This window comes from Cyprinus carpio, chromosome A19 (assembly GCF_018340385.1).
Source record: "Cyprinus carpio isolate SPL01 chromosome A19, ASM1834038v1, whole genome shotgun sequence".
Lineage (NCBI taxonomy): Eukaryota > Metazoa > Chordata > Actinopteri > Cypriniformes > Cyprinidae > Cyprinus > Cyprinus carpio.
In genome coordinates, this window is record NC_056590.1 from 15,930,269 (window position 1) to 15,952,994 (window position 22,726).

General features: G+C 36.9%; 2 protein-coding genes across 9 annotated transcripts; one reads left to right on the plus strand and one right to left on the minus strand.

The window, feature by feature from the left end:
- The first annotated feature begins 289 nt into the window (after positions 1-289).
- On the plus strand, positions 290-15,022 carry LOC109063757 (alpha-tubulin N-acetyltransferase 1-like). 7 transcript variants are annotated; one of them, XM_042776758.1, is made up of 12 exons: positions 290-430; positions 2,798-2,858; positions 2,946-3,037; positions 3,214-3,271; positions 3,351-3,464; positions 4,181-4,282; positions 4,727-4,772; positions 6,102-6,147; positions 6,553-6,627; positions 8,298-8,502; positions 10,896-10,999; positions 12,882-15,022. In XM_042776758.1, the coding sequence occupies exons 1-12, from the start codon at positions 339-341 to the stop codon at positions 13,156-13,158; spliced, it is 1,272 nt and encodes a 423-aa protein (XP_042632692.1). In that variant the 5' UTR covers positions 290-338; the 3' UTR covers positions 13,159-15,022. The 7 variants fall into 7 exon arrangements, with proteins under 7 accessions (XP_042632692.1, XP_042632693.1, XP_042632697.1 ...); XM_042776759.1 differs by lacking the exon at positions 10,896-10,999; XM_042776763.1 differs by lacking the exons at positions 10,896-10,999; positions 12,882-15,022 and adding an exon at positions 9,079-9,212.
- si:ch211-152p11.4 (regulator of G-protein signaling 1) lies at positions 13,730-22,144 on the minus strand. Of its 2 annotated transcripts, none has more exons than XM_042776767.1 (6): positions 21,889-22,144; positions 20,920-21,372; positions 19,276-19,338; positions 18,951-19,081; positions 16,379-16,545; positions 13,730-15,222 (listed from the first exon to the last, which is right to left on the minus strand). In XM_042776767.1, exons 2-6 carry the CDS (start codon positions 21,366-21,368, stop codon positions 15,052-15,054), a joined length of 981 nt encoding a protein of 326 aa, XP_042632701.1. In that variant the 5' UTR covers positions 21,369-21,372; positions 21,889-22,144; the 3' UTR covers positions 13,730-15,051. The 2 variants fall into 2 exon arrangements, with proteins under 2 accessions (XP_042632701.1, XP_042632699.1); XM_042776765.1 differs by having other exon boundaries at positions 20,920-21,412; positions 21,889-22,140.
- Positions 22,145-22,726: the final 582 nt, after the last annotated feature.

Genomic DNA, 22,726 nt, shown 5'->3' on the forward strand with positions numbered 1-22,726 from the left:
AAGAGATAAAGTTAAATGTTCTTAAAAAGTTCAGAAATATATATATACGAAAAAATATAAAATAAATATAAAAGAGTACAAATATTGCAAATATCGCACATTTCTGCCACTGTCTGAATGAAAGATTTTTATGTTTACAGTTATAGAAATATAACTAGAAGCTATAAAATATTTTGCGGTATTGAATCCTGCAGGCGCGTGCACGGTGTACTACGGCTGACCGGTGTACTACGCTCCTCCAGCGCGCACTAGTGAGGGAAGGGAGTGACACAGACACAATGGGAGGACAGGAACAGCATCAGTAGAGGATTGTCTTAAGATTCCAGGTCTCTCCTACAATGGATTTCCCCTTCGACGTGAACGCGCTTTTCCCCGAGAGAATTACAGTGCTGGATAACAACTTGAGTGCAGGTCGGAGAGCGCATGGGAGGTAATGTGTGCTGGGAGAGAGATGAGGGGCATCTGTGTGCAGCATGCACTGCTTTTGTCTTGTAACAGTGGTTGACAGTCGTGCATTGTGCTGGGAGTGATATTGCATCTGGTCCAGGTCATCTTTGTCATCTTTTTGCTGTAATGATAAGCCCAGTGTGTTTCTGTATGGAGGGCTTGACGTCAGAGTATGCAAATACTGCTCTGAGTAAAAACCAAATCTGCCATGAGTCTGATTTTAATCTGCCATGGGTTTAATCTGACCGATGCTGATTCAGCAAGACAGCCGCAGACTTCACTGTCATCACACAATAAGAAATCTCACCATGCTGCAGATAGATCGATTATAATAAGAGTTTGAATTAATGCATTTATTATATTGAATATAAATCAATTTTATAATAATAATACAATACAAATATTTTAAGAATACATTTTATTTGTAATGCACTTTTCTTATTACAAACAAATAATAAATGATATTTAAATAACAATAATAGTTTTACTGAAAAGATGTGTTTTGAGCAGTTTCTTAAAGCAATCAAGTGAAGGAGCATTTCTAACAGAAGCAGGTTATGAATTGCATATTTTTTTGAGCAATGGAAGAAAAAGCCATTTCCTCCCATAGATAGATTTATTTATCTATGCGATAAATCTATCATAAATAATATTTATTTATGAATTTTAAAATGAATTTTAAAATGCACCAAAAATAATTTTGAATATTCAATTTGCCAACATTAAAAAGAAATCAAAATTAGTATTTTTTCATTGACAGATACATTTAATCATTTAGCAGAGGCTTTTATCCAAAATGATTTACAAATTATAGGACAATCACACTAACAAAAAAAGCGACAAGATGTAAGTGCTGTGATAAGTCCCATTTAAACCTGCATATTGTTTTTTTATTAAATTTAGAGCTCTCTTTAGAAGTTTCCCAACCTTTTGGACACGAGGCTGTATCTCTCTTATTCGCAAGCTTCTGATTGACATCTGAGTTCCACCTTAAAAGACGCGATGCTTCCGCGTCAGTCTGCTTGTTATTCGCTCTCAACTAGGCACCGTGCTGCTTTTTCTCTTTTTCATGCTTTTTAAGGGATTATTGTTGCTTTTGTGTCTATTTTCAGAATAAAGAATAAATAAACTATCTTGAAATGCAAATTGCACTGCTTTATATAAGCAAAAATGGCCTAAAAATATAAAGGCACATAAAATATAATTACAGTATTTTTTAATTATTGAACATGCCATCAGTTCTACTTAGGGACCGTGTGATTTTTCTCTTATTCATTCATTTAAAAAAAATAATTCAAACAGTTATTACAAATTTTAATATCCCGAGTTGACTAGAGATTATGCCAGCTACAGCTTGGATCCAGCCTCTTCTGAAGACTTCAGATGACCCAACACCAGATTGACACACAGCCCTGCAAGGACTCCAGAACATGAAACATGGATGAGTATACCAGATGATCGTCATCATTGTTTTAAAATGCAAATGCATGCGTATTTGTAAATACTGTAAATTGTACTACCTTAAAAACTGTACTTTCTGGATCCAAGCTGTCGCTTTTATGTGCCTTTATATTTCTACAGTCCATTTTTTTCTTATACAGCAGTGTTATTTGCATTTCAAAATAGTTTATTATTCTTTTATTCTAAAAATAGACACAAAAGCAACACAATCCCATAAAAAAGCACAAAAAAGCCGCACGGTCCCTAGTTGTGAGTGAATAAGAAGCTGTTTTTTTAAGGTGGAACGGATAGTGTCAATCAGAAGCTGGATTCAGCCTCGTCTTTTTGACTCCAAGGATCACTTTTGTCAAAGACAATATTCAAAGGCCCTAATATGTAAGCTGATATCTCATGTATAAACTCTAAAATAATAAAATAATATGTGTATATGTCAATTTAATTTGTATCTACATTGATGCATGTTTTTTGTATCAACATTTTAATTAAGATTATATTAATGCAACTACTTACTGGGGCCCCCTGGAAGAGCCATGATTCACAACTGTGACGTAACAACACCCTATTGGCTATTTATAAAAATAGGATAAGCCATTTAATATGTCCCACCCAAATATAATATATTAACACAGGACAAAAAACTGCTCTCATTTATATATGTATATTTCATAATATCAGCCACTGACCTTCTTGATATTGGCGTGAGCTATTGAAAAACCTGTTAAAATGTATAGCACAGCTATATATGATTCCAGCTTGTAAACCAAACAGTTATGCATTGTAAATGTGTACGCATCCGTTATGACTTGCATAACTGGAATCATATATGCGAATTCACATTTGACGACATCTGTGTGTGAGATTCCTAACATACCTGGTTTTTGTTCTCCAGACCAGATCCTCTTCTTCAGATCAGCACAGTTATAGATGAGCTGGGCAAAGCCTCCTCTAAGGTGATAATAACTGTCTTTTTGAGCTTGCAGATGTCAGTTTCAGTTTGTCATCATGTCATGTGTGTGTGTGTGTGTGTATCTCCTCAGGCCCAGCAGCTGCCTGCTCCTATAACCAGTGCTGCAAAGCTCCAGGCCAACAGACACCATCTCTACCTCCTGAAAGATGGAGAACAGAACGGGTTCGCTCTCTTTCTCTGTCCCTCCCTCAGCCTATGCTTCAGATTTAATCTATTTACATGTCAATACAGCTGGGCTCTCTCCTTCCTGTTTTCCCATTTCCATTACATATAAACACATCCTCGTCTGCTGTTAATAACAGTGTTTGATTCGCTCTTCCTGTCTTTTGCTTTACCAGCGGGAGGGGTGTTATTGTTGGATTTCTGAAGGTTGGCTACAAGAAGCTGTTTTTACTTGTAAGAGTTTGCTCATTATTGAGTTGGTAATTAAATCTTGACACATTAGTGATTTAAAGTATGTTGTAATTGCATCCAGGACCAACGGGGGGCGCATTTGGAGACCGAGCCATTGTGTGTGCTGGATTTCTATGTGACAGAGACATTGCAGAGACATGGCTACGGGCTCCAGCTCTTTGACTTCATGCTCAAAGTGAGTGTCTGTCAGCAGACAGATTTATTAAAGGACTAGTTTACAGAAAAATCAGTCCAAACCATGTCACTTTTCTTGCTTGCTTGCGTGGAGCACAAAAGGGGATGTTTCAAAGAATGATCATGCTGCTTTTTTACCATGCAATAAAAACAAGCAACAAAAAGCATCATAGAAGTATCATGAAAGTGGTCGATATAATTCATCCTGAAAGTCTGAACAAGCTGGAATGTAATTCTTTATTCTCAGATCATTCCCCCTTCACCATTAAAACTCATTTGCAACTTCACATTTTCAAACTTGCCCCATCAAGACCATTTGTTTTTGTGTGTCGACATTGCTGAATGCGACACAGCAAGGTTGAATTTGCAGAAGTGCAAATAAGATTTGAGCACTATGGTGAAGGGTAAGATTTTGGTTAAAATACTTGTTTTATTCAGATTTCCATTGAATAACTTCATTTAAATCTTGAGTATCTTATATTTTGTGTATTTCTCAGACAAAGAAGTTGCATGGACTGCTTTTCTGCTTTTTTTTTTTTTTTTTTGGGGCTTGTGTGGAAAAGAGCAGCAGGAACATTTTTCCAAATATCTATTTTTGTGATTTCCAGCTGAGAGGTTGGTGTAAAGACCCATTCGTATTTGCTACTAAGGAAAGAGTCCTGTTTGTATTTTGTGACTCATGTTTTCCTGTCCTGATCATAATCTCTGATTGAACAGCACAAACGGGTGGAGCCTGAACAGATGGCGTACGATAGACCTTCTCCTAAATTCCTGTCATTTCTAGAAAAGCACTATGATCTCAAGAGCAGTGTGCCTCAGGTATGATCTCTCTTTTAAAATGAAAGTGCTGCATGGTGCAAAACAATCACGGCCAGTCAGAGCATGTTTGGTGTTACGTGGAGGGCCAGTGAGATTTTAAAATCTTGTTCCTTTACATTTAATTGAGTCACACCTGGTTATGAGAACACACGGTTACCCTTCTCAGAAATGCAAACTGTAATCCAGTTTGTATTTGAAACAAACAAGATTACACTACTTGATGAAAACGACTTCATCAGATACTGTAATAACATGTTATGTCTTGGGTGTAAATCCTGATATGGATTATGTGCATGACGTGTGAGCGTTTGTTTTTGCACACAATACAGACTTTATACAATAGTGTTTTCCTCAAAGAATTAGGTGTGTGAATGACCGTTGCAAAACTTGATTGTTATGATGTAATCGTCCAATTTCTTGTCCTGTCACACTCGTTCCTCTCAGGTGAATAACTTTGTGGTGTTCAGTGGATTCTTCCAGAGTAGATCAGGTAATGCCTGACTGCATCACTGTTCTTCTGTGGGTTTGGAATGTTGTTCTGGATCTGTGCCAGTGTTCAGTGAGTCGTTCTTTCAGGGCAACCTCCCATTCAGCTCATTATAGTACGTGCAAGGCGGCACTGCATTGAAATTCCTCCTCTTTTTCTTTTTCTTTTCTTCCTCAAATTTCTGCAAGTACACCTGACAGTGACAAGGAAATACTGGCCATAAATATTTCTTTTGACCATGAAACTGTATTTTGCATTATTTTAATCCTTGCTGTTATTGTTAACTAAAACATACTTTTCATTAATTGAAATAAATCTGAAAACAATATAAAATATAAATGATAGATGAAAATCTTAAAAGTAAAAGTTGAAGGAAATTTTGAAGTCGTTTTGAAATGACTGCAACTAAAACTAAATTAAAATTTAATATAAAATATAAAATAAATAAATAAAAAATAAGTGCATAGTAATTAATAATAAATAATAAAATAAATTAATATAAAAATGTCAAAAGCACAAACAATTATAAAACTAAAAATATAAGCTAATTGAAAATATGAATTATACGTATACTATAATAGTATATTAATTAATAAAAATCAAAAAAATATTTATTTAAATCATATGACAGTGGGATTATTTAGTTGTTATTCCTTGCATATTGGTGATAAACACTGTAGTTGTACAACTAATCTATGTGTCTCTGTAGAACTGCTATTGTCACAAAAACTTTCATCTTGATAGCTTCGGTTTGAGATAAAAACTTTTTTTTTTTCTTTCAGAGATTTTGATAAGGATCACCGCGTTCACTTGCATAACTCAGGGCTAGGTTATCATTCTTGTTCTGTATATAGTTATCAGACAACTGGTGAGTAACTTTAGATTGAAATTTAATACAGAAAAAAAGTCCAGAGCCTAGTAGTTTCTCTAAAACATTAACAATATTATTTTGCTGCCTTGCAAACAAATGACATTTTAGACGATTCCACAATTAATTGAAAAAAAAAATCTGTCTTTGTTGTGCTTGTCCGTAATGCTCATAGCTCTCTTTTGGTTCCTTTATTGTTTAATATTTTTAGTGCTTCTATATTTAAATCAAGTGTATTTGCTGATCTAAATCATGACCTGTTATGTTGTTTTCTATGAAAAGGAATCTTTGTACCTGCCAAAAACATTTCCAATGCATTTATTCATGTGTATAAATGACTCACCGAGCCTGATCTGGGCTGTTTATACAGTAGTTGATAGCTACACTACACTGGTAGCTATCAACATACAAACAACTCAAAACACTTATTGTTCAAGTGCTTTTGTCTCATGAAATCTATCAAGGAACACCTCCCACCCCTTTGACGGATCAGGGGATGTACGGATTTTTTGTAAGGCCATTGAATATCTATTGTTCCCCTCCCCAACCCCACAGTGACCCAGCTTCCACCTTACTTATCACTCCCTTATTTGTATCCTCAAATCCACTCAATACAGACTCTTCCTCTGCAGACAGAACCCCATAACCTCTGCCCACATCAGTCAGTCCCAGCAACTCACTCCCCTACAAGATCCCTTGCTGTTCCCCTTTAAAATCCAATTATAGATAAGTGCTATATGTTTTCCCCAAAGTGCAGTGGAATGATAATCGATATATGCATTATGCCCATGGATATAAATATCTGTGAAGAGTGCAGTGTGTGCTGTTTAACTGCTTGCTGAACTCTAGACTTATCCTCAACCGGTTGTTTCCATTGGCTCTTTCTGACCACAATGCTCTTTTTTTTTTTTACAGCGGTCCAATTGAGAAAAGTTCCCCCAAAAAAGCCAGAGGGAGAGATCAAACCGTATTCACTGATGGAAAGAGAAGGTGGGTTACTCATAGGCTCACTGTCGTATATTTAACCAGTTGGCACAATACAGACCCTAGTAGCAGACATTAACACCAACTACCTGAATACGGACATCCGCTGTAATAAATAGTTTCAGCTGGAAACAGGCCTCTCTTTATTTATTAAGTGTTTTGATTTGGTCCATCAGTTACTTTAGAGGCCTCACAATCCAGTCACCAAGTACACAGGTAACAAGGTGGAACAAAAAATCTGTTCTTATTCAGAGCCGGTGTCATTCTTTCAAATACTGGACTGGAATGGCATTTAAATGGTTCAAGTGGAAGTGATTCAGATTCCTGAACAAATGACTATTATGAGGCGGTTAGCAGATAGGACAGTTGATGTAGTCTGATTGTCTAACAAGTGATTCTAAAAATTTTTTTTGTGAGTTAAAAACAGAAAAACTAGTGTAATCAGATTCCTGAACAAATGACTATTACGAGGTGGTTCTTTTTAGTGATTCAGCGGCTTACGGTACAACCAATGAAGTCTGAATGTCGAACAAATGATTGTAATGAATCCTTTTTCAATGATTTAAAAACATATGACTAGTGTAGTCTGACTCATGAACGAATGACTGTTATGAACCAGTTCTGAATCAGAAACATATAGTGTAACAAATGACTTTTATGAGCCAGTTACATTTAGCCGATCGAAAACATACAAGACAATCAATATAGTGTGATTCCTGAAAAACTCTTTTTAGAGATTCAAAAATGTACAGCACAAACCATGAGGTCTGGTTGTTCGAGTTCTGTTTAGGGAATTATAATTTCACCAGTGTAGTCCAATTGAACAAATGACTCAGCATCAGCTATGAATCAAAAACATACAGCACAACCAGTGTAGTCTAATTTCTGAACTAATGACTGTAATGAGCCAGTTATTTATAGTGAGGCATTGGAATTGACCTATCGGTAAGCCCCTCCCCTCGGTCGCAGATGAGCCAATGGCAGTTGAGTATCAGCTGCACGGAGACCGGAACTCGGACATCTTTAGGTTTCAGCGCCATAGAGAAACATTAGAAGATCCGAAGCTTTCATCGGTGTGATGGTGTTTATGCTACGAAAATGGAAAAACGATGTGCATGGGGTACTTATAACACAGATTCCAGGTATCCTGAGAGGATGGCCAATGGAATTTATTTAAAACCATCTCCTAAACCCAAATAAGACTGTCACTAAGCGTTCAACCCCAATTCCAATGACGAACAAGTTCATTTTCTCTGGTTGTCATACTCTCATTAAGTTACAATTTTCATCTGCTCAAGCAGAACGTTTATGTCATCTTGTGCTTCAGCAACGTATCTCTGGCTAAAAAACCATGCTAACGTAGTAAAAACCTTAATAGCTAACTCTTCTCACGTTATGTACAGTGTAGGTCAAAAACACAAAAATGAAGGTCTACATTTCAGTGCCTCTCCATATTAAACTGGTTAAATGTAAATTAACTTAATCTTACCCTGCGGTACATGAATCCTGGATGTTCCAGCAGTAACTAAGGGGGGCGGGGCTTACCAACAGATCAACTTCCTTTCACTTTCTTTTCCTTAAAAGTACTAAAAGGATCATAAGTGGAACTGTTGAGGAATCGGTAAGAGGAATCATAATTCATAAATCTTTTTGATTCCACTTCCTCTCTTCCGCAGTGGTTCGGCAGGAGCAGAGGGCTCTCCCCTGGCCGTTCATTCACCCCGCGGGTCCCCCCCACTCTCCCCGTCTGCTTCCGTCATCTCCGCAATCCCGTTCGCTCAGTGTGGGATCCTCCCCCAGCCGGGCCCCGCTCCGGCCCGCCGCGGCCCCCGGGACCCCCTCCTCCCAGCTCAGCGACAGCTGCAGGGCAAAACGCACCAGGTACACCTCAGCCACACCTCACAGCCAGTTACAGCATTCTTCATTCTAAATCCAGCACTTTGCTTGCAAATATTTACATTGCCTCCTCTTCGCTTTTTTCCATCTGGGGCTTATTTTGGAGGCTGAGAGCATTTGCTTTGTGGGAATGAAAGCGAAGAGACACAGGTCGCTCATGTTCACTAAGAGCCACTTCCTGTGTTAGATGAGTGCATGGTCGACTTGGCTGCAGGAATGTGAAATTCAGCTCATTAGTGCATCATTAGTGTGTCACTGTGTACTGCATACAGCTCAGATACACTGTCTGTTTATTCTTCTAACACGTAAGCAAGCCTTGACCACTTTCTTTTGGAGAAGCGCTAAACATTTCTCCTCCTCTCCCTCTCTCTTTCTTCTTCTCCTCCTTTCATCTCTGATTATGACATGCTCGTTTTATGCATTGACTTCCCCAATTATGACACGCTCATTTTGTTGTCGAACCCCTCACTTTATTTGATGCGTTTCAACTTTTGTTTCCTTTTAACCACATGCTTTCTCTCTTTATCTCATTCTCTCGTTCCACGCTAGTTCTCTAAATAGATCTAGGCTCAGCTTTCATTGACCCTCAGTCTTTAACTTCATTGTCTTAAACATCTTAGCTAGATCCAATTAAAGGAGTAGATCACCCAGAAATGAAAATTGGCTGAAAATTTACTCAGCTTCAGGCCATCCAAGATGTAAATTAATTTGTTTCTTCATGGGAACAGATTTGGAGGAAATTAGCATTACATCACTCGCTCACCAATGGATTCTCTTGCAGTGAATGGGTGCCGTCAGAATGAGAGTCCAAACAGTTGAAAAAAACATCACAATAATCAACACATCTCCAGTCCATCAATTAACATCTTGTGAAGTTAAAGCTGAAATCCATCAAGATGTTTTTACCTTCAAACTGTTGCATTCGGCTAAAATACGAGTCCTCTCTTCATGGTATTTCATAATATTCATGTTTTAATCAGCTGTTTGGACTCTCATTCTGACGGCACCCATTCACTGCAGAGCAAGTGATGTAATGCTGAATTTCTCCAAATCTGTTCTGTTTTTGAGTTTGAATGATGTATATATTTGATGTATTTATTAGATGGTATGTTTTTGGGAATTTGTTCACCAAACTTTCTTTTGTGTGAATTTTTAATTTAGTTCATTGATACGTCAAAAACTGATGTCATTCTTTACTCACACTTTTGTTAATTTTATGTGGAACTCACAAGGAGAATTTTGAAGAATCTTCAGAAGGATGGTGTGAAGATTCTGTAGAATTCTATTTCTATTGAACTTTTTCATTGTTTGACTGAACTAAAATGTTCTGATTTTGCTTTCTGCCTTGTGAGTGTATGAATGATGAATGATGCCTGTAAAAGTATTTGATAATATTACACATTTGTAATTAAACTGGAATCTCTTTTGGTCTTTTCCACACCCTTTTCAGTCAGGAGTGTTTTAGATAATAGAATAGAGTTTTTACAGATCAATTTGCTATAGCGTTAACCCTCAACTGTCAAAAATCCTCTGTCCTGACCAGCAAGTAATAAAAGTTGCCACTGAAAAACTGATAGGTGGTATTATTTAATCACTTGTCAATGAATTCATTTGTCATATAACAGATTACTGTAACAGAACATAAGGGATATGTTCAAAAATTTGCTCGGTGTATCATCAGCTTTAGATTCTACACTTAATGGTCAGGAGCTCCTTAGGACCTTGGATTCATTTTTAAGTCTAGATTTTTGTCTGGTTCAAAACAACAGCATTTGTTTTTTAAAATAGAAATATTTAACATTATAAGTTAACTGCCACTTTTGAACAATATAAAGTTTCTTGCTGAATATATTGATTTCTTTCTATCTTTTTAAATGATTTTATACTGTAGTTAACAAGATGAACTAAACTCTTGTCTGAACGTCGTGTGTTCACTGAAATGCCAATTCTGTCAGTCTGTCACAAAATGGCTCAGAATAAATGGTTCTGAGAAACGCTTGCCACTTGCTTTTGATATTTAAAGTCCTGAAATATCAGCCATTGCATTTGACTGCAACTCTGATGTCCAAAAGAAAACCCAGACGTTAAGTTGCATCATTACACCATACTAGATTTTAATCTGTCGTGAGATTAAAAATCCTCTGTCACATTACACAATCATTTCCTTTGTCCTCTTTCACTGGAATTTATTTTCATACAGTGTTGAGTTTTAAATTTGCGTTGGCAGTTATGTTTAATTACGCTTTTATTTGTTCCTTTTTTTCTGTCACATTTATTTTTTTATTGTTCCATTTCTGTCATTTTTTCATTTATTTCTCCGTTTTCACTCTCTTCGTTCCTCTGTTGCTGTTGTTTGTCCATTTCCTCATATCCTGTAGCCATCAGGGTCTGGTTGCCAGGAGCAACCTCTACAGTCGCCCTATCAACAGCCGAGAACTCAGGCAGTTATTGGCGGAAGAGCAGAACCCCTTGAAGCTTCCAGGTAATGCACCGTTTGAACCGCAGTCAACCATTTACCACGGCACAATGTGCAGCGTTACGATGGTCCTCAGGAAACCACAGTTGTAAACCATTAGTAGCTGTCCTGTGTGCTTCCTCGGGGCTGAAAGCAGAGTTCTGTGAGAGAGTGTGTGAGACAAGGGCAGATGCAGAGGAACACAAACACACTTCAGAAAGGTCGGCCTTTTCTCACATAACCTTTGTGAGAGTCAGTATTGTTTACATGTGAACTGGAAGTGTATACTGAAGAAAACACCAGGGATTGAGAACGAGGTAATGACAAGGGCTCCACAGAATCAACGCCTACAGAATTCCACAGAAAGCACCGCCGATTTCTGCTGAACTTGTTTATTAATGAGGTTTGCTACGCCAAGTATCACTTTTATTATAGCTCATGCTGAGGGTTAGGATTTGAGCAAACCATTAACCCAGAGTATGCAAACTTGCTGCATTAATTTGTCCCATACTATCATGCTTGTTTTCAGAGCTTAAAAGTATATTTTTAATGTAGTTTTGCTTGCAGATAGTATGATATTAATGAAATAAAAGGTAGCTTAAGTGCCCTTAAAGAGAGTACACTTTCATGACTACATTTCTTAACACACTTAAGTACACTAAAATATACTTTGTAATAATGTCACATTTAAAGTATGCTTTATATCATGATTTATTTAATAATCTTTTGTCATGCTTAAAAAAAAAAAGACTTATTTTGATGTGTTGACTAGCTTATTAAAGCACGACAAGTATTTTATGATTTTATGATTTTAACATTACTTTGTTATTCGATATTAGATTTAAGGTTAATATATTTTAACTGTACCAAATTGCAGTTTCATTACAAATATGTTATTAAAAATATATTTATCTACATACCCAAGTTTCTGTAGAAATGACGTTAAATTATATTTTAATTTACCATAAATGTTTGTCACTGCATTCAGCAGTACACTTTAAACATATTTCAATGAAATGACATATAAAGATTTACTTATATCCTGGATCAAAAATGCACTCAAAGTTCAGATAATTGCATTTAATATAATTGAATAAATGTACACTATAAAGCATTTTCATGTAATTGCACTTAATAGGCAATTAAGTGTTGGAAAACACAACGTTCAGTTTGCACTTAAGTTGATGTAAACATTGATTTTTTTTAAGCTCTTTTTTGTAATGTTTTTCAGTTCACCAAAATAAATCATTTAAAACCTGGCTTATTCAATATTAAGTTTAATATGCTAATGCATGCAACTAAACTCAGCTGCAACTAAAAGTCTAGTATCCTCAGATAAGTTTAACACTTGTCATTTTAACTGTTATTTTGCGTATATTTTCTTTTACAAACAGTGCAAAAAAATGTCACTGAAGTGTGTATGTTCTGTGCAGGCCAAGTTATGATAGGAAATACAGTATGTGCATGTTCCTACTTTATCTTTCTTTTTTTTCTGATACAAGTTTGATTTTTGGGGAAGTTGTGGCCTAGTGGTTAGAGAGTTTGACTCCTAACCCTAAGGTTGTGGGTTTGAGTCTCAGGCCGGCAATACCACAACTGAGGTGCCCTTGAGCAAGGCACCGAACCCCCAACTGCTTGGGTTTGGGTATAGGGTAGGTGGTTGCACAATTGTGGTGGTGTTTGTTAAGTGGTGTGTGTGTGCACTTTGGATGGGTTAAATGCAGAGCACGAATTCTGAGTATGGGTCACCATACTTAGCTGTATGTCATGTCACTTTCACTTTTTTTTTTTTACTTCTACTTCTCTTCTCAGCCTTGGCCTTGTACTTAATTCACTTGAACTGATCTTCTCTGCTGCTCAATGTGCTTCTTTCTCTCCATTTTTCATTGTATTTCATCTTCTTTTCCAGACCACATCCTCAAGGCCAGGTTGTGTTCTTTCCGACACATACCACCCCAAAGAAAGATCACGTACAGGAACAGGCCTCCATAACAGCCTTGGAACGCAAAGAAGAGCCGCAGACCAAAGTGTCACAGAACAGAGAAGAGGACTGGAGGAGAGGTGGAGCGGCTGCGATGGAGAGGGGCGGAGGGAGAGGTGGATGGTCCTGGACGGTTGGGGAGAGTCACTGTATGGTCCAGTGGGTCCGACAGAAACAAGAGTATCGCAGCACACGGCCCTGGTGACAGAAAATGTTAAAGGGGTCATCGGATGCCCATTTTCCACAAGCTGATATGATTCTTTAGGGTCTTAATGAAAAGTCTGTAACATAGTTTGGTTAAAACTTCTCAATGGAAGTGTAAAACAGCAGTCTTTTTACCCTGCCAAAACAGGTCTTTTCAGAGCAAGCGGTTTTGTAGCATTTTCCTTTAAATGCAAATGAGCTCTGCCGACCACTGGGTGGATTTTTATCATTATAGGGTGGTTGTGTACACACACTGCCAACACACATTTCAGTTCAAACAAAGTGCATGTGCATCCGATGACCCCTTTAAGAAGAGAATGAACTGTCGGACATCGCAAAGAAATGAGAATAATAAAGGGAGAAAAATAATTTTTAAGAATTTTTATTAAACCACAAAAGTGAAAAAAGACCTTTACTGAAAAAAACATCAGCAGCTATTTGTAACTTTTTTTTTTTTTTTTTATCAGTCCTGTTTATAAATGTTTCACCTATTCATTTTATGGCTTGTGCTTTTATAATCACAATTTTATGATGTATTATAATGTTTTACAAAAACAGGTCAATGCAAAAGAACAGAATTTTTTGTGAAAATTTAATTAAACGGTGGAACATTTGTTCTGTTCGATTCATTTATATCGCTGCTCTCAAACAACATAAATACTTTGACAGTCAAACTGATGCTCATTCTTGTACAGCAATCACATAATTCAATGAATCCCTTAAGGAAATCCTTTATATTATACTCAAAACAGATTAAACCCTTGGAAAACATTTGACCAAGGACATTAGTAGCATGTCTACAGTAATAATACATGTACCGTCTGTAAGTCACAGCTGACATCATCAACAGACACTAAAATACAAACATCACAATTTTTTTTTTTTAATCTGTGCGTTCATCTGGAATATACATTTCAAAAATGTTCCCTCTCAGATGTTCAAGTTGACATTTTTGTGATCTGCTCTTTTTAAGATGTTCTTCAGTTGTTTAATAATAAGAATACAGTGCTAAGTGCTAATACAGGTCATTTCCTCTTTAACTGATGCCTTGGAAATGTATTTGTGCTTACTGGGATGGTATTAGTGCTGGTGTCAAGCCAGTTTGCTCAAGCAGGATCCCATTCAGTGTCTGCATTTTAATCCTGTCAACTTGTGACATTTCCCTGCAACACGCTCTACAGAGTATTACTTATGTATGTGTGATGATTTAAAAAAGGGCCAAACTCTGTGATAGACCTTTGATTTCAATGTGTATAGTCACACGAGTACAGCTTTAATATGCAATCTGTGATCATAAAATCACAATATGCTAATGCACAGGGTTTAATATGTCTCAAACATTTTAAACTCAATCTGGCCGTCTGTCAAGCCTACAAGGAAGTTTTCACCTTTTATTTAAAGTACTTGTGTTCATATTGCTTATATAGATAACAGTCTATTTTAATTTTGTCTTGGTGAGAGCTTGAGATTTTGTTTGAATGTGTATTTAAGTATAATATAGAATTATTTATTGGAAAGAAATTTGAGGAATGAGTCATTAGTGCTGCTCCTTCGTAACTACACATACAGTTGAAGTCAAAGAATGGTCTGACCCTGAAGTCACCCTAATGAGTGCTCCAGCCTTTCACTGAACAGCCCATTCTTGCCAGACGTGTTTTTCCCTTGTTGACTGTCAACATGCCAAATGTCAGCACTTTTTTCCCCATTGCATGTCCCTTTAGACCCTATGCATTCAAGTTCAAGACAATCGCATCATCCCTGCTCGTCTGCTTCCCTTTTTTTCACTAAAACGTTCTTCAGTAGTTTAGATTTATTTTTTTTTCATCATAGAGACACATTTGCGGTCTCCGCTGTCCAGGCATGATGTCTGTTCTGTTTTCATCCCGTTCTTGTTCTAATATGAATCCCTCAGTAGTGTGACGTAGATCTCTGACTGGAGGAAGCGGTGGTAACTGTCCATTTCCAGGAGGCTGTAGATGCGCCTCTGGGCATGTGAGAGGGAAGTGTGAGAGGGGGCTTTGAGGAGCTCTAGGGTCAGTTCTCTCGTCTTACTGTCCAGGTTCACCTAAAAGTGGCAGAAAAGAAATTCATAGTTGACAAATATTCGCACAAAAATTAAATACTGAAGGATATCTAAAATGATCTTTGCTTTTATAACAGACAATATGACTGACTGTCAAGCTCCCAAAAAGGCAAAAAAATTGTTACTTACAGTATACAAAAATCTTATATATTTAAGCCTTCTAAAGTCATATGACAGATTTGTTTGAGGAAATGCACTGGGAATATCAAGTGTGAAAAATATCCCACCCCCCACCATATAACTTGAATAATTATATATAATTATACACAAATTCAATATTTATTTTCAAGTCTTATGATAGATTTGTGTGAGAAATTTGCCTTTGCTTTTATAATAGGCACAAGGACTATCAAGCTCCACGAAAAAAATGTAAAAATAAAAATACATGAATGAATAAAGAAATGCATTTAAATAAAAATTTATATATATTTTTTTTATTATAAAAACTGTTCTATATATAAGTCGTCTGAAGTCATATGAAAGATTTGTGTGAGGAAAGGACCAGAATGTAATACGCACTGGGACTATCAAGCTAAAATAAAAAATAAAAAATAAGTTCAGTAAGGAGTGTGTTTTTTCTAAGTCTTCTGAAGTCATATGACAGATTTATGTGAGGAAAGAACCAACATTTATTTTGCTTTTATAATACGCACTGGAACTATCAAGCTCTAAAAATGACCAAAAAAGATTTTTTTTTTAAAATTCATTTATATATATTCAAAAATGTTTTATATTTCTTTAAGTCTTCTGTAGTCTTATGACAGATTTGTGTGAGGAAAGGATCAAAAAAATTTACTTTGCTTTTTATTTGGGACTATCAAGCACCAAAAATGACCAAAACATAATTACCATTTTTTTTTTTTATGTAATTACTATTATTATTTTAACAATCCAATAATGTGCTATATAAGTCATCATATTATAGATTTGTGATGAAAAAACCAAAATATAAAGCCTAAGTTTACAATTTCTGTGGCATTACTGAAATTTGCAAAAATAATTAAGTTGTCAGGTGTTCAGCAGCCCCAGTCCCCATTTATTTATTTTTTGAATGAGAAAAAGCAGCTTGTACATTGTGGAGGTAATATTTTCAATGCTGTGAACAGACAAACATACAGCCAAATTTGGATGAATCTACCTCTCTGGGAGCACCCGGCTGGATGTAAGTCTCAGTGATCATTTTTGCGCGTCTCTGCAGGCTGAATTTGTTGGACGACTGTCTGTACTGCTCACAGGCCGAGTAGAACTGCAGGTTTTCCTCACTGAACTCGGATCGCAGGAACGCCTCAAACACTGTGACGCCCACTGAAGGACAGGTGAGAAGAGAAAGAATCTTAATGAACTTAGTGGGGGGAAAAAACTGCTATTTCTGGTTACAAATGGAGGGGGTAGAGGCTGAGATGACGCATTCACAAGCATGTTCTGCCATACACCCACACACATTATATATAACACTCAGGAAAGAAAAAAAGCTTTGTACATAGATATCTTGAGGGTTTATCTCACACCACATACCTTCCTTCCCTCTGATTTTCTCAAAACCCTTAAACTACGAGTTGCAACACTCTGAAGAGAGAAAATAGAAGCAGGACGGGGGGCAGGCCTCTGGAGTTACAACATACTGCTGTTCCCACACTTCAACCAGTCCAGACACCAACACACACCCACCACACATTTCACAAAAGATTCAAATGTGAAATCAAATGCTGTATAACCCACACTAGCTTCTGTGCAGGCATAAACAAATATGGCACAAAAAATATTGAACTTGAATTTAAAATGTAGTTTTAAAATATGAAATAAATTATGGTATTGGCTTGTTTTTTTTTAAATGCATTTAAAATAATGCAAAGCTTAAAAAGGTCAGTTTATAGTTATTGATAAACATTTTCCATAAAATTCATAAAGTATTTGTTTGATCAACCCCTAAAATTTACAAGGGTTGAATGGTTGAGGCAATCAGTCAACACTATAATTTTTGTAAAAATTGCACTTATGTATTTCCCATCACGCTGTAGAAATAATCCAAAGGATGTTACTTATCGGGTGTCGCAATTTTAAGAAATGTTGCTATGTTGCTTTAAGAAATGTTGTAATGTGGAAAATTCATGTGGTAATAGCAATTCGCTATATTCTGAATCTTGTGGTTTTGGTTTATGTCTTTATTTCCGTTAAACAATACCCTATTCAAGGAAAGCACCTAATATGTAGGTGTGTAGAGTATTAGTTTCCAAAACAGCAGTGACACAGAATGGACTGAACGCAGAAATGGATCCTCACTCCATATTATACTCTGAGCAAACAGTCTCGGCTGTAACTGCAGACTGTACAACAGCTGTCTGAGAGATGGAAATGACGAGATGCTGTTAATCATTAAGTCCTATTAATAATAACTAAAAATGAAAATCACTGGAACCATGACGTCAGGGATCAAGCATAACCGTGGCCGCTGTTAGTCCACTGTTTACACACCACAAGCTGCACTAATAATAAACGTTTCTTAGAAGTTATGTGTTGTTTAGACAGAAGTTTGTCATGTACTGTATTTCAGTCTCACATTCGAGGTCAGCAATAATTATCAGTGGTGCTTTCTAAGGCAACTATTGTTATTGCCCCTAACTATATACAGTAAGTACTAAACTTTTACTTTTCTGAGAAATCCAACCAGCAATTTTTGCCTGGTGGACAATGAATCTTCCACTCAAGGGACTCGAATCATATCTACAGACCTCATGGTTGGACTCTTTTTCTCCCTGACAGTCACTCACAAAAGCCTGGCGTCATGCGACAAACCTTTCATAGATGAGCCCCACTCACATTTCCTTCTGAAAATGTTGGTTTAATCTGTGCAATAACACATCTGCGCTCTCATCCTCTCGGGAAAAAGCTCATTATTATGTTATCTGGCTTCTTCATATCGTTTCATGTTGTTTGGGAATTCTCCGGAAACACGTGCCTGAAGCTACATGGTTCCTCAATGTTTAGAGGAAGCAGTTTCAAGGGTGTTTCAATGATGTAACAGATGGGTTTCATTACTGAACCACAGAATTATACCGAACACAAACCAAGCTGACCTACACTACAGGTGCATTTATTTGATCTAAAGTACAGTAAATCTATTGTGAAATAGTATTACCATTCAAAACAATAGTTTTCTATTTGAATTCATTTAAATGTATTTTATTAATCTGATGCAAAGCTGAATTTTCAGCATCATTGCTCCAGTCTTCAGTGTCACATGATGATATGATAATTTGCTGCTCATGAAACATTTCTTATTATCAATGCATGATAAATAGACAGTTCAAAAGAACAGCATTTATTTGAAAAACATATTTGTCTTTCCTGTCATTTTTGATCAGTTTAATGCATACTTGCTGAATAAAAATATACCTTTTTTTCAAACCCCACTCCCATACTTTTGAACTGTAGTGTATATATTATAATGCTACATGATCCAGTATGGATATAAGCCAGGATATGGTCCTTTCTGCACAGATTATTTTCATTAAAACAACATTTCAAGCATGGATGGGCAGTCGGCCACAAAAATCTCAATTTCCAAGAACAGCTTTCCAGGTCAAAGTTAGAAGAACAACCAACAGCTTTGCTTTAGCACGACCCATGTGATGCTGTGGTGTCTCACAAGCGTCCTTTGACCAGCTGCCTGGCGACTCACGCAGTTTAAAACCGAACGACTAAGCGCTCACCTCTGCTTTCCAGCAATGCATCAAGGGACTTGGCCCAACTTTCCATGTCCTTCCTGCTGAGTTGAGCTCTGCTGTGACCCACCTCACTCCACTGCCTGAGGAAAGGCATTCGAGAACGCCTCTCTTTAGCGCTGAAAAAAACAAAAGAGGATGAGAGGATACGTGACAAAGATAGCCACAATAAAATGTGTGGAATCAATAACAGCGGGCCAAAATAAAGAGCTGGGAAGGGGCAAGCGGCAGACAGAGAATAGGCCAAAAGTGAAACAGAGATGAATCTGAGAAAATATGTGGCTTGGTTGTTTGCTGAGGTGTTTGATTTTACCTGGTTATGTTCTCTCTGTGCTCCGCACTTGTCAAATTCGAATGTGAGGACTGTGGTGAACCCGTGTGGAAGAAAATAAGGTCACTGATTAACACTGCATAACACTGTCAAGATGATCTGACATGATTCAAGACTTTAAGGAAGTATCATTTACACAAATGTTCCATGACTTAAATGTCGTGAAGGTGTTGCGTCATGGAAAGCATTCACACAAAGCCGGATCTATCAGATGCCAAAATATTTCAAAGAATTAACATTCTTGCTCCACAGTATCTCTTCAGGATATCTTGCCACAATATTGTAGATTTAAAAAAAAACACACACATTTGCATCAATAGTGTGATTCCCTCATACAACACCATTCAGTTCCCCTTTCAGAGCCTGCTTCTCCTTTTACTGTTTGGACAAAGCAACATTATCTCAAGGGATAAAACTGATTCAAAGTGAGCTTGACTACTTCTGTAATACAACTGCATTCATGTCTTTGACTTCGTTACACTTGGCTGAATTCTGAATAAGCAGTGCTGCTGTCTCCTGGAGCTGAAGCCCTGCGGCTCCTGAATTTATGTGAAAGACATCTTGTACTGTACAAAACGCTCAACAATAAAGATGGCTCGGTGGCCAAGGGCCAGTGTGAGAACGTTTCAGACCATTTAAAGGAACTGTTCTGCCATATCAGTCCAGAGAATACATGCTTACATGATCTTCTATTTATCGGTTTCTGTAATGTTTAAAGTACCATTGTTTTTTTTCACAAATTCTGCAGACTTAAATGAGGTAATACTATCCAGCTGTCTGACATATAAAAGCTTTTGTGATCGTCTTGGCCTCAGTTAGAATATGTGGACAATGATAAATGAATCAGTGAGGTCTTGCACTCTATGCCATAATTTTCCATAAGTACTTATAAATATAGCTGTTATGGATTTACACTACGGTAGATAACCGTTTGTTGTTAACATTTTTGATTTTTTTTTAAATATAAATATATTATATTATAAAATGTTAAAATATATATGTTTTTTTTTTTTGGTTTGTTTTACAAAAACACCATTTAAATTACACTGCTGTTCAAAATTTGAAGTCTAAGATTTTCTGCATTAAATTAATCAAAATGTTATAAAATATTTATACTATGCTGTTCTTTCGACTTTCTATTAATCAAAAATTAATTTTTTTTATTAAAAGTGTCATGTTTCCACAAAAAATGTGAAGCAGCACAACTGTTAAGAAATGTTTTATAATAAGAAATCATGTGCTACTGAAGACATGAGTAATGATGCCAAAAATTCAGCAGGAACAAATTACATTTTAAAATACATAAAAATAGAAAGCAGTTATTTAAAATCGAAAAAAAATATTTTACTGTATTACTGTTTTTACTGTACTTTTGATCAGATAAATGCAGCCTTGGTGAGCTTGAGACAAAAATGTTAAAAACAATTATACACCGCAAACATTTAAACGGTAGTGTTTGTTGTTAAAAACACATTCAAAAATGCTATATTAAAATTGCTATAAAATAAAAAAACTTCAGTCCTGATGAAATTCAAATTGTCAATATGTGAGCTGCAATGTGCAATTAATTTTAAGGATTGTTTTATAAACATTAACTACACTCTAAAGAAAGTCTCCAAACTTACCTGTCCAAACAAACTTTTGACGTGTAATTTAGCAGCTGTCAGTTTGGCCCGAGCTTGCTGTCGGTGATAGTGGGGAGGTTTTGGGGAGACGGGCATATGGCCAGATTTGAGTGTGGATGACGGGGAGTGGTGCTCGGCTTCACACTTTCCCACACTCTCACAGCTGCCTTTAGCATTGCCAGTGAGCTGGCTGTCACTGTACGCTTTAAAGCTCTCATTAAGATTCGTCACTTTCAGTAAACCAGAGTTCTTCTCCAAGTCCACCAGATTTTCCATACTAACGCTGTGATCTCTCTTGAGCTCCCCCTTTCCAGCACTCCCCGACTTTGCATCTGGGGTGCAAGGATAGGATGCGAGGCTCCATCTGGCCCCTTCCTCCGAGGTCCTGTCCGTATCTTCCCAGGGCAGGAGGTCCAACAACGCACCCTCCGAACTGAACTTACGCATCATTATGCTGGATTTTGAAAGAAAGAAAGATACAGAAAATGACAGGCCTAAAGAAAGAACAACAGAACAGACAAAAAGAATTAGGCTACATTAAATATATAAATACATACAGTGTCTAACTTGTTTCTAACTTGTTTCTAACATCACTGAAATAGAGATAAGCTGCTTTAGACAGACAGAAAGACAGACAGACAGACAGACAGACAGACAGATAGATAGATAGATAGATAGATAGATATCTCTTAACACATTCCCAAAGTGTTGCTTCAAAGTAAGAGTGTTTGTTGTTGACTACTTAGTTAAAGGGTTAAAATATAACCTACGTTATGCTTTACATTTGTAAAAAACGAGTCAGTTCAGTTCTCATCCACGAACGGCTCTACACTGCAAGCTCGCGAATGCGTTTCTTTTAACAGGAGCGCTTCAGTTTGTCGCGTCGCGTCGCGTCTGTAGCGCAGCGTGTAAACAAACCATCGTGAAATCTGAACACTTGAATAGGCTATGGTGCACATATGTCATATACCTTATTTTAGATCCCTTTCTCGTCTTTTCATGACAGATCCTTGATCGTGTCTTAAATCCGAGCGATTCGGGTCGAGTCCGTGCACACACAGAGCCACTGGATCCGAAGCGAGGCAGCAGAGCGGAGCGAGTCTTCGTGTGGTACTCAAAATCACGTCTTGTTTGTCCCTCTTTTCATTTTACTCTTGCATGACAAGCAACGCCTATTTTCTTTTTGTCACACCCATAGTTCAGTCTGGACTTGCCCTCCCTACATACTTGTAAGGACGAGTAGTAAATACTGACACAGAGAGCGGTTATGGTGACTGTAGTTGACGTCAAAATACCGCCGTAGTAACTGTAGCCACCACATAGACATGTAACAAATTACAGAACGATAAGCTTCTAATAATATGCCAAGAAAATAAAAGATTAATATTTTATTGTTTTGCATTGATACCTTGACAAAGGCGTTGTGCCGAAACGTTGGTAAATAAAGAATCACCTGCAAGGGAGTGTGCGGTCTTATAATTGAAGTAATTATGATTTGGCATAAACCATGTTTTCTATGGTACAGTTTTACACATAACCGCTGGTTGACAGTAGGTGCCTCCCTGAACGATTAGGCTATATGTATGTATTTTTTTTTTTTTTTTTTTTTTTGTATATTATATTATACAATCATATTTTCTATTAAATCCTGAAGGCTCTCTATTGTTCACAAACAGCGCCGCCTACAGGTAAAGCGTAGTATTTCATGCAAGGACAACGGATGCCAAATTTCCCCATTTTGATAGAATGAACTGTTCTTTTTTTTTTTTTTTTTTTTTTTTTTACATAGTACGATTTAATTAAAATAA

Coding starts and splice junctions, on each gene's coding strand:
- LOC109063757 (XM_042776758.1), top strand. CDS start 339: ATGGATTTCCCCTTCGACGTGAACGCGCTTTTCCCCGAGAGAATTACA. Junction 431..2,797: donor GGTCGGAGAGCGCATGGGAG/GTAATGTGTGCT, acceptor TTTGTTCTCCAG/ACCAGATCCTCTTCTTCAGA. Junction 3,465..4,180: donor TCTTTGACTTCATGCTCAAA/GTGAGTGTCTGT, acceptor CTGATTGAACAG/CACAAACGGGTGGAGCCTGA.
- si:ch211-152p11.4 (XM_042776767.1), bottom strand. CDS start 21,368: ATGATGCGTAAGTTCAGTTCGGAGGGTGCGTTGTTGGACCTCCTGCCC. Junction 19,082..19,275: donor CACAGAGAGAACATAACCAG/GTAAAATCAAAC, acceptor TGTTTTTTTCAG/CGCTAAAGAGAGGCGTTCTC. Junction 15,223..16,378: donor AGCCGGGTGCTCCCAGAGAG/GTAGATTCATCC, acceptor TGCCACTTTTAG/GTGAACCTGGACAGTAAGAC.